This window comes from Peromyscus eremicus, chromosome X (assembly GCF_949786415.1).
Source record: "Peromyscus eremicus chromosome X, PerEre_H2_v1, whole genome shotgun sequence".
Lineage (NCBI taxonomy): Eukaryota > Metazoa > Chordata > Mammalia > Rodentia > Cricetidae > Peromyscus > Peromyscus eremicus.
Window position 1 is genome coordinate 65,021,471 of NC_081439.1, and position 17,144 is coordinate 65,038,614.

General features: G+C 38.9%; 2 protein-coding genes across 2 annotated transcripts in view; one reads left to right on the top strand and one right to left on the bottom strand.

The window, feature by feature from the left end:
* The window catches only part of Hdx (highly divergent homeobox), a 115,068-nt gene extending 98,355 nt beyond the window's left edge, over window positions 1–16,713 (bottom strand). The window contains exon 1 of the mRNA XM_059251189.1: window positions 16,596–16,713. The gene's annotated coding sequence lies outside the window, so the exon portion shown is untranslated. The remainder of the gene's footprint in view (window positions 1–16,595) is intronic.
* Window positions 14,543–17,144, top strand: part of LOC131900067 (protocadherin-3-like) — a 31,754-nt gene continuing 29,152 nt past the window's right edge. Inside the window, exons 1-2 of the mRNA XM_059251489.1 lie at window positions 14,543–14,611; window positions 16,583–16,825. Coding sequence (XP_059107472.1) covers window positions 14,543–14,611; window positions 16,583–16,825 — 312 coding nt within the window. The remainder of the gene's footprint in view (window positions 14,612–16,582; window positions 16,826–17,144) is intronic.

A 17,144-nucleotide genomic window follows, 5' to 3' on the forward strand; every position in this document is an offset into this window, starting at 1 on the left:
GGACCATGAGCTAGAGTTCAAACTGGGATACATAGAGAGATTGTGTCTCTCTAAATATTGTAGGTCACAAATATATAATTACACATATAATTGTTGTCATTTAAATAACAAATAATCATCTTCATAAACACTTTTAATAAAGTGAGAAAATGTTTTATTACTTAAAAGCCTCATAAGAGAACAGTCCCAAACTAAATAATCATGGGTAAAGAAGTCACCTCTTTTCTGTTTGTTTTGTTTTATTTTTCTAATGCTCAGGCTGTGTAGCCAAGGATGACCTTGAGTTTCTGTTCCTCTACTCTCTACCTCCAAAGTGCTGAAATTATAGTCACACACTAATAGACCTGCTTTGATGTGATGGTGGATATCAAATCTAGGGCCTTATCAATGCTACCAAGCACTCTAACAACTGAGCTACATCCCTAAAGAAGTACATATCTTTGTGTGTGTGTGTGTGTTGTGTATGTACACATGGCAGAAGTGTTTATCTCTCTGTGTATTGTGTATATACATGGCATTTTCTTTTATGATTAGTGAAATAAAACTTCTAAATTTTAAAAAATCATGTTTTGTCATTTGAAAGTAAGTCATTTAACTTACTTCAGTACCTATGGCAAACTTGTAGAATTACAATTGAGCATGCATGTTATTGCTAAGCTATTATCATGCATGTAATCAAAGAATAGCATTAATATTAACTCATAATGCTTTTCTTGGCATTTTCGCTCAGCTAATTTTATCACAGAGATATGAGAAACAGTAGGAATGACTGTTACACAGCTGAAATGTTTTCTGACTCTTTCATTATAATTTTATTCTTTTGTGGCAATCATACTAGATCTGAATCTACACAATATACTACCCATGATCTGATCTTGACCATATCCAGCAATTATTGTCTTATCATTCATATTTAATGTAGGTAATCTGGAAGCCATTTTCAAAATATCTTAGTATATACTTTACGTATATACCATTAATGTGCTGTGTTTGTGAACTTATATTTTGTTGTTGTTACAATGATGTGTGTGTGTGTGTGTGTGTGTGTGTGTGTGTGTGTGTGTGTGTGTGTATTGTTTTCAGAGAACAATCTTGTTTGGCAGCCCAAGTAATCATTATTGAACTCACAATCCTTCTGCTTCAGTTTCCCAAGTGCTGGGGCTAGAGGTGTGCGCCCCTATGTCATGCTTGAAAATGAATCTTAAACAGATTAAGGAAAGGTCAAGAGACTCCAAAGAATAATGTTTCTCAGTACAATGTTTACACTTCCATGGACAGTAGAAGCTTAGAAAGTGAACAGTAAAGTGATCAGACAGATCCAGTTGAGATAGCTTCCTGAAGAAAGGCTTTATAGAAGCTTCAGGAGTTGACATGCACTTGGTACTTTCTATGGATGCATAGATTTAATAAGTTAGTAAACTAATAGAATCGTTGAATTTACAAGTTAGATGTAAACTTATATTATAGTAAATATAAAAATTGTGGCATCATTTGTAAACTAAAGATCAGAGATATACAGTAACATATTCAGAACTTATTTTACCAAAAATATCTAATTCACATCATAAGCTCTTTAATGTCTAGATTACTTTGTAAAAACTTGGGGTATTATGCAACACATTATTAAATAAATATTTTTGGATATCCTAAAGACAATATTCAGTAAGTAAGTTTGTTAAAGTTGGTCTAACAAAGTGGGAAAAAAATCCCTGGGTAACTTTAACAGTAGAAATTTATCCTGTCACAGTTTATGTGATTGATAGTCTGCAATAAGGGTGTTAGGATGTTGCTTCCTTTTAGAGAGAGAAGTGTTCCCTATGGAACTCAGGTCCTTGCACATACTAGGACTGCACTGAACCATACCCTCCAAATAATCTTAAGTTAGTTCTTTCTTTTTGAAGAACGTGAGGGAAGGACCTGTTCCAGGTCTCTCTTCAAGGTTTGTTGATACCATATACATATATATGTAAATATATATATGTAAATATATATATATATATATATATATAGTCACATGACATTCACCTAGTATGTCTCTCTTTTACAGGGACACCAGTCATAATGGATTACATGCCCCTTCTATTTCAGTATGAACTTATCTTTATGTAACTTATAGCATCCACAGTGACTTCATTCACAACTAAACTTCATTCTGAGATGCTAGGGAGTAGAATTTTGACATATGAGTGGTCAGCACAATTCAACCCACACCACTACTTAATCACCTCAACGTTAAGATAACAAGATTAAGTGTTAACATCATTTGTGTCTCAAAAAAGTTACCAGTTTCTATAGTAGGCCAAATAATGTCTTCCATCACAAACACAGATGTTTGTGCCTTGATTACTGGAACCTGCAAATGTTAGGTTGCATGGTAAAAGTACATTAAGGTTACAGGTGGAATTAATATCAGTAGTCAATGACCATAAATAAAATAATTCCACATTATCTGAGTGGACTAAATGTAGTAATAACAAGGGTACTTAAATATGAAGATGGAGCCATAATGGCAACAAGAATGGTGAAATGTCAGAGAACTAATCAAACATTGCCAGCTCTGAATATAGAAAAAGGCTATAAGACAAGAAATGTGGATAACTTCCAACAGTTGAGAGAAGCAAGGAAATGGGTTCGTCCCTAGAGTTGCAAAAAATGGAAAGTCTACTGTCAAAATCCAGTGAGACATATTTGATAATTATCCCTTTCATAACACGGTGCATTTACATCATCATTTTTTTTTCAAGGCAAGATCTTGCTAAAAAAGCCAGGATTGGCCTCAAACTTGTGTATCTTCTGCCTCTGCCTCTGCCTTGCAGGTGCTGGGGTTATAGTGTTCTCTACAATGCCAAATTTATATTTTCTTAAACCACTAAATTTATGGTACTACACCTAAGCAACAAACAGAAAACTGTTTAGTTTCTCCATTGAATAATGCTGACAGAGCCCCAATATATCTAGCTATATGCATTTTGTGAGACTTTATTGATTCTGTTTATGAGTCAAGTAATAAGGCTAAGTATTATTTCAATAATGAAGCCATTTCTATTATCAAAGTAAGTGGATTCATCCAGACTCAACAATTTAATTTATTATATAACTATAGCTATCCTTCTAATGAAACAATATAAACTTCGTGATGGAAGGAAGCTGATATACATTAGTCAGGTAATGTACAATGGAAAATATTTTGATTACATATTTCTCTACATTTGTGAAAGTGGACAAGAAGAAATGTTTGTCTATGATCACCAGCTCTCAAAAGTCTAGGTAGCCAGGCGGTGGTGGCGCGCCAGGCGGTGGTGGTGCACGCCTTTAATCCCTGCACTTGGGAGGCAGAGCCAGGCGGATCTCTGTGAGTTCGAGGCCAGCCTGGACTACCAAGTGAGTTCCAGGAAAGGCGCAAAGCTACACAGAGAAACCCTGTCTCGAAAAAAACCAAAAAAAAAAAAAAAAAAAAAGTCTAGGTAGTGAAGGAATTCTGGTTTTGATCCAGATGTTAACATGAATATAGACCACCTGGGGGATCTTGCTAAAATACAGATGGTGAGAAAGTTGTCTGGAGTGGGGCCAGAGAATTGCAGTTTCTAAGCCTTTTCCATGTGATGCCCATGCTTCTATTCCATGGAGCATTCTTTGACTATCTAATATTTAGTAGATACAAGTACTCTAAACCCAACCAGAAAAGTAAATTTATAGATAAATGATTTAGTGATGCTGGAGGTAAGTTTGAAGTGTTTTTTTCCTAACCAAAAATGATGTAGACACAGACTTTTTCAATACGTTCATGATTGTGGTACCATATGTCAGTAATAAATGTAAGGGTGGGAGTTCTAAATAAAATAACATATATTAAAAAATAACTCAAGTGATTATATTGTCATCTTAGAAGAGGAGAGATGAGTCAAGGCTGAAAATTCAGATATCTAATGTAATACTTCCCACTAATGTAGAACATATTTCTTCTTCCACATTTTACAGTCTCCTAGGTCTCTACCAATCATGCTCTTTCATGAAGACTTTGACACAGAAAGTTGTTAGTCTATGAAAGGGCAAAGCTACTTTGATGATAGGACTTAGATAATTACTTTCTCAAATGTTGCAGCTACTCCATCATAAAATACACAATAGGTAGATCCAGATAACCAAATAGAAAGTATTAAAACAATAAATTAGTGTAGTTGAAAGCATATAATCTTATAATGCATTGCTTCATAAAACTCAGTGTGTTCACCATTGGTTGTTTTGACATAGTAAAGAATATGAATCTATTACTTTATGTCATTTAAAGCCATTAGAGGGTCATATGATGACCTCTTTCCCCTAAGTCTCAGCTTTTTTCTATGCGTAAGAAAAAAATTCATCCACTGAGAAAATCGTGGAAATGTCATAGACTTTACAGATTCAGAAAGAGAGAAGTTAGTGGATATATACACAAATATATACTTGTATAAATATTTGAAAAATAAAGTAGGTTTCAGCACTGAAGTGTGTAGTTTAGAGTAACACCCTACTTTATGTCCAAGTTCTGCCACTTACTAATTGTCTGACCTTGCACAAAAACCACCCCCAAAATACTTGTCTACATGGGAAAAATGTCTACTGGGGTATGTATGTCACATATATGTAAGACTGCTTAAAATGTTTCAAAAGAAAATTTCTCCAGTTCCAAGAGAAGAGAAACTAAGGAGATAGTTTCCTGAATTTTTTTGTCTCTCTGAAAAATAAAAGGAGTAAAGATTCTAGATCAATTCATCTGGTTATAAAACTAGCTGTAAAACTAGTTGTAAACAATGGGGTCCAAGAAAGTAGAGCAACTATTCTTGTATATCTTTCCAGGAGGCAGATGTAAATGTACTGTTTGATTGACTGACACAGTACAATATCATGTATCCAGTATACTTAGATTTGTGATTTAATTAGGCAGTTTTTCTACTGGCTGGCACAATGATGACTCTATTTACAAGGTGAGTTTTACCTTATTGCCTTGGTATTACTGATGACTAGAAAGGTTCCAGGGTGCCTGTAACAGTTTGTGAATATGCTACACTTTCCAGCTTTGTGTGTGTGTGGTGTGTGTGTGTGTGTGTGTGTGTGTGTGTGTGTGTGTGTGTGTGTGTGTGTGATGCTGGGGACCAAACTCAGGGTCTAATTTTACTAGGCTAGTGTCTAGTATTCTAATGCTAAGGCAAATCTCAACTGCCGCTGTTACAGCAGTGTTCTTTTTTCTTAAGGTATAAATAAATCTTTTTTGTTTGTTTTTGAGATTAAAATTTAACTACAACATTGTGGTGGTACTGTGTTCCCCAAAATATTGTGTACCTTAATAAATTTATCTGGGGTCAGAGAACAGAAAAGCCACAAGATACTTAGGCTAGAAAATGTTAGCACACGCCTTTAATCCTAGCATTCCAGAGACAGAAATCCCTCTGGATCTCTGTGAGTTCAAGCCACATTGGAAACAGCCAGGCATGGTGGACTCACACCTTTAATCCCAGAAAGCAGCCTTTAATCCCAGGGAGTGGTGGTAGAAAGCAGAAAGGTTTATAAGGCGTGAGGACCAGAAACTAGCAGCATTTGCCTGGTTAAGCATTTGCCTGGTTAAGCATTTGCCTGGTTAAGCATTTGGCTGTTTAGGCATTTGCCTGGTTAAGCATTTGGCTGGTTAGGCATTTTGGCTGGTTAAGCTTTCAGGCTTTGGAGCAACACAGTTCAGCTGAGATTCTTTCTGGATGAGGACTCAGAGGCTTCCAGTCTGAGGAAACAGGACCAGCTGAGGAACTGGCAAGGTGAGATAGCTGTGGCTTGTTCTGTCTCTCTGATCTACCAGCATTGACCCCAATAACTGGCCTCGGGTTTGATTTTATTAATAAGAACTTTTAAGACTCATGCTACACAACATTTCTCCTTTTCCTTTCTTCCCTCCAAACACTTTCATATACTTATCCTTGTGCTACTTAGAATAAATGGACTCTTCTTCCATTAATTGCTGTTGCATGCATATGTGTATCTGTATCACACTAGATTCATCACCTTTTCTGACAAAAAGCAATGTGTCTAAATATAGTGTACTCAATGGAATTGCATGCCACCACTAATTTCAATTTTTTTTTGATTCCATTACAAAATCAACATCAGCAATTCAAAATTTTATCATGTCGAGGATTCCATTGTTTAAAAATATCCTCTCTACAATACAAATTTAAAGTGAGTGGATTCAGTGTTTTTAAAAATAATTTTATGCAAAATCTCATATCATCTTTTATTGTTAAGATACTATATTTCCTGAAGAGTTATTGATGTTTTATTTTATGTGTATGAATGTTTTGCCTGCATGTATGCATATGTACTTTGTGATTGCTTGGTATCAATGAAAGTCAAAAGAAGTCACTGGATGACTTGGAACTGGAATTATGGATATTTGTGGGTGCTGGAAACCAAATCTGAGTCCTCTACATGAACAGAAATGCTCTTAACCACTGAGCTATCTCTCCAGCCCAAGACTAAGAAAATACTTAATAAAATATAAGCATACACCATTGGATCAAGCTTATACATGACTGACTTTGCCCACATGGTATGGTTCATGGACAATATACAACACACACAAACATACACACACACACACACACACACACACACACACACACACACACACATCACATTAGGCCAGGATACCAGAAACTTGGATCCTAGTTAAGTATCCACTAAAAATTCATTATGTTACCTTTCTCAGGATAGATTAATAATCACAAGTCATATATATATACACATGGGTCCTGACTGTGACATTTGAGACCTAGATGTGTAGTCCTAGGTAAGTCAACTACTTTGAGTCAGCAGTTCCTCAATTCTAAAATGGAAAATAATACTAGAAACTGTTTGAGAGGCAAGTTATATGGTTTAAATACAATAAACTACTTAAGATTATGATAACGTATATAAAATGCACAATGTTTGGTACTAGTGTTAGCAAAGTACTTTATATCTCTGGGCCTCAGATTCCTGACATGGAAAATGAGAGAATAGGCTTATCACTAGGAAGTCCCTGCTAGCTCAAATTCTACAACTCAAATGAAAAAGAAAAAAGAACCTGATTTTCTCTACACATAAGAATCATATGATGAGACTTAGAGGCCGGCACCCAGCTCCCATCTTGCCCCGGACTTCCCTTCTGAAGCACAGGTGAGTGCCCTAGCTTGCCCCCGACCCCATCCCTGGGCACCAGCCACTCCAGGGAAGACCTGCCCAACTTGGCCCCAGGTTCTGGTCACCGGGCAGGTTCCCTTCTAGCCCCACCGGGAAGGATCCCCTTCTCCAAGACCCCTGGCAGACCCTGCAGTCTCCACGCCCTGACCCCACCCCTATCCGCCTGAGCCCCAAGGCTCTTCCTGAGACTTAGAGGCCGGCCCCCAGCTCCCAGCTCCCATCTTGCCCCGGACTTCCCTTCTGAAGCACAGGTGAGTCCACTAACTTGCCCCCAAACCCATACCTGGGCACCAGCCACTAGGGAAGACCTGTCCAACTTGGCCCCAGGTTCTGGTCACTGGGCAAGTTCCCTTCTAGCCCCACCAGGAAGGATCCCCTTCTCCAAGACCCCTGGCAGACCCTGCAGTCTCCACGCCCTGACCCCACGCCCATTCGCCCGAGCCCCAAGCCTCTTCTTGAGACTTAGAGGCTGGCACCCAGCTCCCATCTTGCTCCAGATTTCCCATCTGGAGGAGAGAGAGAGAGAGAGAGAGAGAGAGAGAGAGAGATAGAGAGAGAGAGAAAGAGAGAGAGAGAGAGAGAGAGAGAGAGAGAGAGAGGAGAGCACCCATCCTCCCCCGGACTTCCCTTCTGAACAAGAGCTCCCATCCTGCCCTGGACTTCCAATTTGGACAAGAGAGCTCCCATCTGGACAAGAGAGAGAGACTTCCTGAATCTGTCAGCTCTGTCTGAACCAAGTGTGCGGATAAGACCAAGAACGAACCATAAGGAGATGGGCAGACGTCAAGGCAGAAACACATACAACAAAATGAATAGCAATACACCATCACCAAGCCCTAGCCCTCCTCCAACACCTAGACCTGAACATCAGAAATTGGAAGAAGCAGAAGAAAATAGCCTTATGAATGTCATCATGAAGAAGCTAGAGGCTCATGTAGAGGAAAAGACAAAAAAATGTGAAGAACGCTGTAAACAACTAGAGGAAAGGGCAAACAAATTAAAAGAAATCAAAAAAGTCCTGGAAGAGAACAATAAAATACTGAAAGAAAATCAAGAAAAATCAATGAAACAAATGAAGGAAACAGTCCAAGACCTGAAAAGGGAAATAGAAAAAATGAAGAAGACACAAACAAAGGGAATGCTGGAAATAGAAAATCTGAGAAAACGATTGGGAACTTCAGATGCAAGTATAATCAACAGAATGCAAGAGATGGAAGAGAGAATCTCTAGCGTTGAAGATACAATAGAAGAAATAGATTCATCAGTCAAAGAAAACACTAAAGCCAACAAAGTCATGAACCAAAATGTCCAAGAAATTTGGGATACCATGAAAAGACCAAACCTACGAATAATAGGGGTAGAAGAAGGAGAAGAATACCAACTCAAGGGCACAGAAAATATATTCAACAAGATCATAGAAGAAAACTTTCCCAACTTAAAGAAGGAAATGCCTATGAAGATACAGGAAGCCTATAGAACACCAAACAGACTAGACCCCCAAAAATGTCCCCTCGCCACATAATAATTAAACAATTAAACGTACAGAATAAAGAAAGAATATTAAGAGCAGCAAAGGAAAAAGGCCAAGTGACTTATAAAGGCAAACCTATCAGAATAACACCCGATTTCTCAATGGAGACTTTGAAAGCCAGAAGGTCCTGGACAGATGTAATGCAGACACTAAGAGACCATGGATGTCAGCCTAGACTAATATACCCAGCAAAACTTTCAATCATCATAGATGGAGTGAACAAGACATTCCATGACAAAGCCAGATTTAAACAATATTTATCCACAAACCCAGCCCTACAGAAAGCACTAGAAGGAAAATTCCAACCTAAGGAAGTCAGATACACCCTCGAAAACGCAGGCAATAGATAAAGCCACAGCAGTAAACCCCAACGAAGAAAAGTACACACACATCACCACCAAAAAATAACAGGAATGAACTATCACTGGACATTAATATCCCTCAATATCAATGGACTTAATTCACCTATAAAAAGACATAGGCTTACAGAATGGATACGAAAGCAGGACCCATCTTTCTGCTGCATACAAGAAACACATCTCAAATTCAAAGATAGACACTACCTAAAAATAAAAGGCTGGGAAAAGACTTTCCAATCAAACGGTCTTAAGAAACAAGCAGGGTAGCGATCCTGATATCCAGCAAAATAGACTTCAAACTAAAATCAATCAAAAGAGATCAAGAAGGGCATTACATACTCATCACAGGAAAGATCCACCAAGATGAAGTCTCAATTCTGAACATTTATGCCCCAAACACAAGGGCACCCACATATGTAAAAGAAACATTATTAAAGCTTAAATCACATATAAAACCCCACACATTAATAGTGGGAGACCTCAACACCCCACTTTCACCACTGGACAGATCCCCCAAATCGAAACTTAACAGAGAAATAAAGGACTTAATTGATGTCATGACTCAAATGGACTTAATCGACATCTACAGAACATTCCATCCTAACAAAAAAGAATATACCTTCTTCTCAGCACCCCATGGAACCTTCTCTAAAATCGACCACATACTTGGTCACAAAACAAATCTAAACAGATACAAAACAATTGGAATAACCTCCTGTGTTCTATCAGACCACCATGGTCTAAAGTTGGATTTCAACAACAAAAACTACAGAAAACCTACAATCTCATGGAAACTGAACAATACCCACCTGAATCACCAATGGGTTAAGGAAGAAATAAAGAAAGAAATTAAAGACTTCCTAGAGATCAACGAAAATGAAGACCCCACATATCCAAACCTATGGGACACTATGAAAGCAGTACTAAGAGGGAAATTCATAGCACTAAATGCCCACATAAATAAGCTGGAGAAATCTCACACTAGTGACTTAACAGCACACCTGAAAGTTCTAGAACAGGAAGAAGCAAAGTCTCCCAGGAAAAATAGATGCCAGGAAATTATCAAAGTGAGAGCTGAAATCAATAAAATAGAAACAAAGAGAACAATACAAAAAATTAATGAAACAAAGAGTTGGTTCTTTGAGAAAATCAACAAGATAGACAAGCCCTTATCCAAACTAACCAAAAGACAGAGAGAGAGCATCCAAATCAACAAAATCAGAAATGAAAAGGGGGACATAACAACAGACATTGAGGAAATCCAGAGAATCATCAGGTCATACTTCAAAAACCTCTATTCCACAAAACTGGAAAACCTAAAAGAAATGGATAATTTTCTGGATAGTTACCACATACCTAAATTAAATCAAGACCAGATAAACTATTTAAATAGTCCAATAACCCCTAACGAAATAGAAACAGTCATTAAAAGTCTCCCAACCAAAAAAAGCCCAGGACCAGATGGTTTCAGTGCAGAATTCTACCAGATCTTCAAAGAAGAGTTAATACCAATACTCTCTAAATTGTTCCATACAATAGAAACAGAAGGAACATTACCAAACTCCTTCTATGAGGCTACAATTACCCTGATTCCCAAACCAAACAAGGATACAACAAAGAAAGAGAACTACAGACCGATCTCCCTCATGAACATTGATGCAAAAATACTCAATAAAATACTGGCAAACAGACTCCAAGACCACATCAAAACAATTATCCACCATGATCAAGTAGGATTCATTCCAGGGATGCAAGGATGGTTCAACATACGAAAGTCTGTCAATGTGATACACCATATAAACAAACTCAAAGAAAAAAACCACATGATCATCTCACTAGATGCTGAAAAGGCATTTGACAAAATCCAACACCCCTTCATGATAAAGGTCTTGGAGCGATCAGGAATACAGGGAACATACCTAAACATAATAAAGGCAATTTACAGCAAGCCAACAGCCAACATCAAATTAAATGGAGAGAAACTCAAAGCAATTCCACTAAAATCAGGAACGAGGCAAGGCTGTCCGCTCTCCCCATATTTATTCAATATAGTACTTGAAGTTCTAGCCAGAGCAATAAGACAACATAAGGAGATTAAGGGGATACAAATTGGAAAGGAAGAAGTCAAGCTTTCCCTATTTGCAGATGACATCATAGTATACTTGAGCGACCCCAAAGATTCCACCAAGGAACTGATACAACTTATAAACACCTTCAGCAACATAGCAGGATACAAGATCAACTCAAAAAATTAGTAGCCCTCCTATATACAGTGGACAAAAAAGCGGAGAAGGAAATCAGAGATACATCACCCTTTACTATAGCCACAAATGACATAAAATACCTTGGGGTAACACTAACCAAGCAAGTGAAGGACCTATATGACAAGAACTTTAAGTCCCTGAAAAAAGAAATTGAAGAAGATGTCAGAAAATGGAAAGATCTCCCATGCTCATGGATAGGCAGAACTAACATAGTAAAAATGGCAATCTTACCAAAAGCAATCTACAGATTCAATGCAATCCCCATCAAAATACCAACACAATTCTTCTCAGACCTGGAAAGAATAATACTCAACTTCATATGGAAAAACAAAAAACCCAGGATAGCCAAAAGAATCCTGTACAATAAAACAACCTCTGGAGGCATCACGATCCCTGACTTCAAGCTCTACTATAGAGCTACAGTAATAAAAACAGCTTGGTACTGGCATAAAAACCTACATGTGAACCAATGGAATCGAATTGAAGACCCTGACATTAATCCGCACACCTATGAACAAATAATTTTTGACAAAGAAGCCAAAAGTGCACAATGGAAAAAAGAAAGCATCTTCAACAAATGGTGCTGGCAAAACTGGATATCAACATGTAGAAGGCTGCAAATAGATCCATATCTATCACCGTGCACAAAACTTAAGTCCAAGTGGATCAAGGACCTCAACATAAATCCAGCTACTCTGAACCTGCTAGAAGAGAAAGTAGGAAGTAGTCTTGAACGCATTGGCATAGGAGACCACTTTCTAAATAGAACACCAGTAGCACAGACACTGAGAGAAACAATCAATCAATGGGACCTCTTGAAACTGAGAAGCTTTTGTAGGGCAAAGGATACGGTCAACAAAGCAAAGCGACAGCCTACAGAATGGGAAAAGATATTCACCAATCCCACATCTGACAGAGGACTGATATCCAGAATATATAAGGAACTCAAGAAATTAGACATCAAAATGCCCAACAGTCCAATTAAGAAATGGGCTATAGAACTAAACAGAGAATTCTCAACAGAGGAAACTCAAATGGCTGAAAGACATTTAAGGAATTGCTCAACATCCCTAATCATCAGGGAAATGCAAATCAAAACAACTCTGAGATACCACCTTAAGCCTGTCAGAATGGCTAAGATCAAAAACACTGAAGACACCTTATGGTGGAGAGGATGTGGAGCTAGGGGAACTCTCCTCCACTGCTGGTGGGAATGCAAGCTTGTACAACCACTTTGGAAATCAATATGACACTTTCTTAGAAAATTGGGAATCCATCTCCCCCAAGATCCAGCTATACCACTCTTGGGCATATACCCAAGAAATGCTCAACCACACCACAAGAGCACTTGTTCAGCTATGTTCATATCAGCATTGTTTGTAATAGCCAGAACATGGAAACAACCTAGATGCCCTTCAACTGAAGAATGGATAAACAAAATGTGGTACATATACACAATGGAATACTACTCAGCAGAGAAAAACAATGACATCATGAGGTTTGCAGACAAATGGATGGACCTAGAAAAAATCATCCTGAGTGAGGTATCCCAGACTCAGAAAGACAAACATGGTATGTACTCACTCATAACAGGATACTAGATGTGGAACAAGGATGACTGGACTGCTACTCACATCACCAGGCAGGCTACCTGGAAAACAGGACCCCAAGAAAGACACAGGGATCGCCCAATGACAGAGAAATGGAATGAGATCTACATGAACAGCCTGGACATGAGTGGGGGTAGTGAAGGGCAAGGGTCGAGGGAAAGAGAGCTTGGGTGAGTGGGAGATCCCAGCTGGATCAACAACAGAGAGGGAGAACAAGGAATAGGAGACCATGGTAAATGAAGACCACATGAGAATAGGAAGAAACAAAGTGCTAGAGAGGCCCACAGAAATCCACAAAGATACCCCCACAACAGACTGCTGGCAATGGTCGAGAGACAGTCTGAATTGACCTACTCTGGTGATGGGATGGCCAAACACCCTAATTGTCGTGCTAGAAACCTCATCCAACTACTGAGGGATCTGGATGCAGAGATCCATGACTAGGCCCCAGGTGGATCTCTGGGAGTCCAATTAGCGAGAATGAGGAGGGTTTATATGAGAGAGAATTGTTGAGACCAAGGTCGGATAAAGCACAGAGACAAATAGTCAAACAAATGGAAACACATGAAATATGAACCAATGGCTGAGGGGTCACCAACTGGGTCAGGCCCTCTGAGTGGGTGAGACAGTTGATTGGCCTGATCTGTTTGGGAGGCATCCAGGCAGTGGGACCGGGTCCTGTGCTCATTGCATGAGTTGGCTGTTTGAAACCTGGGGCCTATGCAGGGTCCCTTGGCTCGGCCTGGGAGGAGGGGACTGGACCTACCTGGACTGAGTCCACCAGGTTGATCTCAGTCTGTGGGGAAGGCTTTGCCCTGGAGGAGATTGGAATGGGGGGCGGGCTGGGGGGAAGGTGAGGGGGGTGGGAGGGGGGAGAACAAGGGAATCTGTGCCTGTATGTAGAACTTAATTGTATTGCAAAATAAAAATTAAAAAAAAAAAGAATCATATGATGAACCTTAAAGCACAAATGACACATTTTTATCTTTGATCTTTTAAGCTATATAAAATAAAGAGCATTTTCAACCTTAAGCCTTACACTTTATTCAGAGTTGCCTAACTGAATAATTCTGTCTATTGGCATGCAAATAAATGTCTAAACATTAATTACTATAGTGGTTGTCTATGAACTAAAACTACTTTGAAAGAACTTACATAATTTATGTAATAGAAGAAAAGATCAAACAAACAAAAATCTCTGTACTAAACTATGACTACACTGCCATTCAAGCAAAAGTTCTGCTCTGTGAAACAATGAAGTTTTAATTCCAAGGAATAATATATATATATATATATATATATATATATATATATATGTATATACTGTGATGACCATCATGGTGTTTAACTATCAAATGAAACTATCAATGATAGTCACTCTAATCTAGCAATTAAAAGTATAATGCAATAAACAGTGATTCATAACAGATGTCAAGAGATGATGCATGATACAATGTGATCAGAAAGAAGTATAGAGTGATGGAATATTTCTAAGTAGTGTCTTTGCAATGGAAAGAATTGTAAACTAAGCTACTTCTGAGATAATAGTCCTTCAGTCTTGTTTATGAGGACATGGCATATTTGAAAGCCACTCATGTAACAGGTATATCCATTATGCTTTCTTCCCTGACTCACAGTCAGGTTTGTTTAGTCACCAGAGGAATCCTTGTCTGACTAATGATGACTAAGATTTTACGTGTCTGTAGTTCTCTCCAAAACAATATTACTTAGCTCCCCAGGAAATTGTTTTCTAAGGAAAAAAAAAGAAGTTAAATGTCTATAACTGTTTTCATTAGTCAGCTAAGTGTGTGGGAAGATGGTAAAGAACTGGCTGGTCTTTTTCCAACCCCTAAAGACATAAAGTCCAGTTAAAGAGCACATAATAACAGGGGAGAAGAAAGTGACAAATAAAAGAACAGATATAATAATTTTAGGAAAGATGATCTATATAGCCATTGAACTACACTTGAAAGGTACTTTACAGAAAGTATAGTATGAATAGAGCTTCTAAGATGGACAATATTTAAATTATGTAAAATGGAAGGTAAGCTAGGTAAAAGTGGTCATAGTGGTGTAAGAAGCAAAACTAAAGAAGAAATTGTTCAAGAAACATTAGGGAGATATATACTGAAGAATAAAGTAAAATAGGTGCTGCCATTCAAAAGGGCTAGATTAAGATTTTTGCAATCTAGGGGGAGTCTGGATTGGAATAATAGATAATAGGAAGCCAAGTATATTCTTGTTAGAGAAAATAACATTGAAGTGGTGTTTATCATAGTCTTGTCCAGTGAATTAAGTATTTGGAGCAGAGGTGTATATTGTCTAGGAAGCTCCTTTAGTTACTAGAGGAGTAGTACAAAGAGATGAGACCAAGCAGTAGACAAAGAATGGTTGTGAGAAGACAGTCGAAAAAAATTTTCCAGTATTTGACAAGCTCTTCCCTTTAAAAACTGGAGAAAAATCCAGATTTTCCTGTAAAATGGGAATACATGTTGAGAACATGATGGGAGACTAATAACCTTACTATACAATCTTTTACCAAGGACAGATGGGCAGATTGCTCCTCGAAACAGCTGAATGACACAGCCCTTCCCAATGAAGGGATACTAGAAAAAGTCTCTTAAAATAGAATTTGACTTAGATGGTTCTAGCAGAAACACACAGGAAGAAGAAAGAAGGAAAGGACCAAATGTGAGATAGAGACTAAAGATTATCAGCTGGGGCTAAGATGAAGAAAAGACAGACAGGTGGGTAAAATGTATTTCTCTGAATCTCCAAAGTGATGCTCAAAATTACTGAATGTCATACCAAATCGAAACTCTTTAAAGGTTGAGAGTTGATTTATTTGAAAAAATTAGTGTGCCCCTCCCCATCCCAAACCGTTTCTTATCTGATAACTTTATTCTGCAAATTCTTCAACTTCATTCCTTTACATAGAACCTAAGTATCTGGAAATTAGAAATTTGCTTTCTCAAATTTATCATGCTCATTTTGGTGCTGAGTACACTCAGTAGGCCAGATGCAAACACCAATAGAAAATCCTTGCACTTCAAATGGCACTTGAAACATCTCAAGGCCAAATCCTTAACCTTTCCCTTATTCAGTTCAGACAGAGCTCAGCCCCACCCCCTCCAGCTAAAGGAAAAAGGCGCCTGCGCAATCTCCAAGCCCATTCTCCCTGCAGTGAACCGCCCCCCTCCCTCTAATCAGAGTGCTTATGCGCAGGCGCAGCGTCCTCGATGCATTTGAGTGGGGCTATGAGAAATCTACTGTCCAGTGAAATCTAGAAGTGGTAGAATTCAATCTCCTCCTTTCTTCAGAAGCATAGGCACCAGTTTCTCTTACTATCGGGCCAATAGTAGGTCCCAGCCATCGCCCTCTTTCTAGGCAAGGTCCTGCACTGTGTGGCAATACCCACAGTATCCCCATTCTCGCTCTTTTCTAATTTCACGCTCTTTGCCAGGCTTTGCTGGGAGGGTAGAAGCAGTTGGTTTCCCAGAAGCTGCACCAATTTATTGGCCTTATCTTTAGGCCACAGACCCTACGGGCCCCCTACTGGGCACATTATCCCAGTGTCTTGAAAGTCCTCCTTTGCCCTTCACAACAACCCAGGTTAGGCGCTTACCTCGGGCGTGGTGCGGTCACGGAAAAGATCAGAGGATCCAAGATGAGACCAAGGCCAGAGCAGGCGGATTCTGCGAGATTTTTCCTGGGTCTCCACTGCCGCCTCAGACAATGAAATCAGCGTGTCCGATCATCAATTCTCATCATGATCGTGACGTCACAAAAGACAGCGGCCAATGGGAGCCCGAGATCAGCTCCGGACAGTCCCTGGCCTCAGCCCAGAACCCAAGAGTGAGGAGGGGGGAGGAGAGATGGCTTCCTGTAGTGGGGCTGCCTCTTCCCCGGCACTTATCTGCTGGATCTATGGCAAGGCCTCTCAGTACTTCTTTCCCTGGATAGCTGTGAATATCCAGCATCCCTGTGCCTGTAGTAGTTTCATGACAATCATTTGAGTCATGTGATGCCTGGTCTTCAAACTTGAGATTTGCTTTGAGCAAAATTGTTCCCCATTACCAAAACTAAACAAGAGTGTAAGGGTTCAACTGGTGGGCATATGAGCATTATTATTAAAATCAAGAAGGACCCTTTGGAATTTTTCCAGTAAGAATGA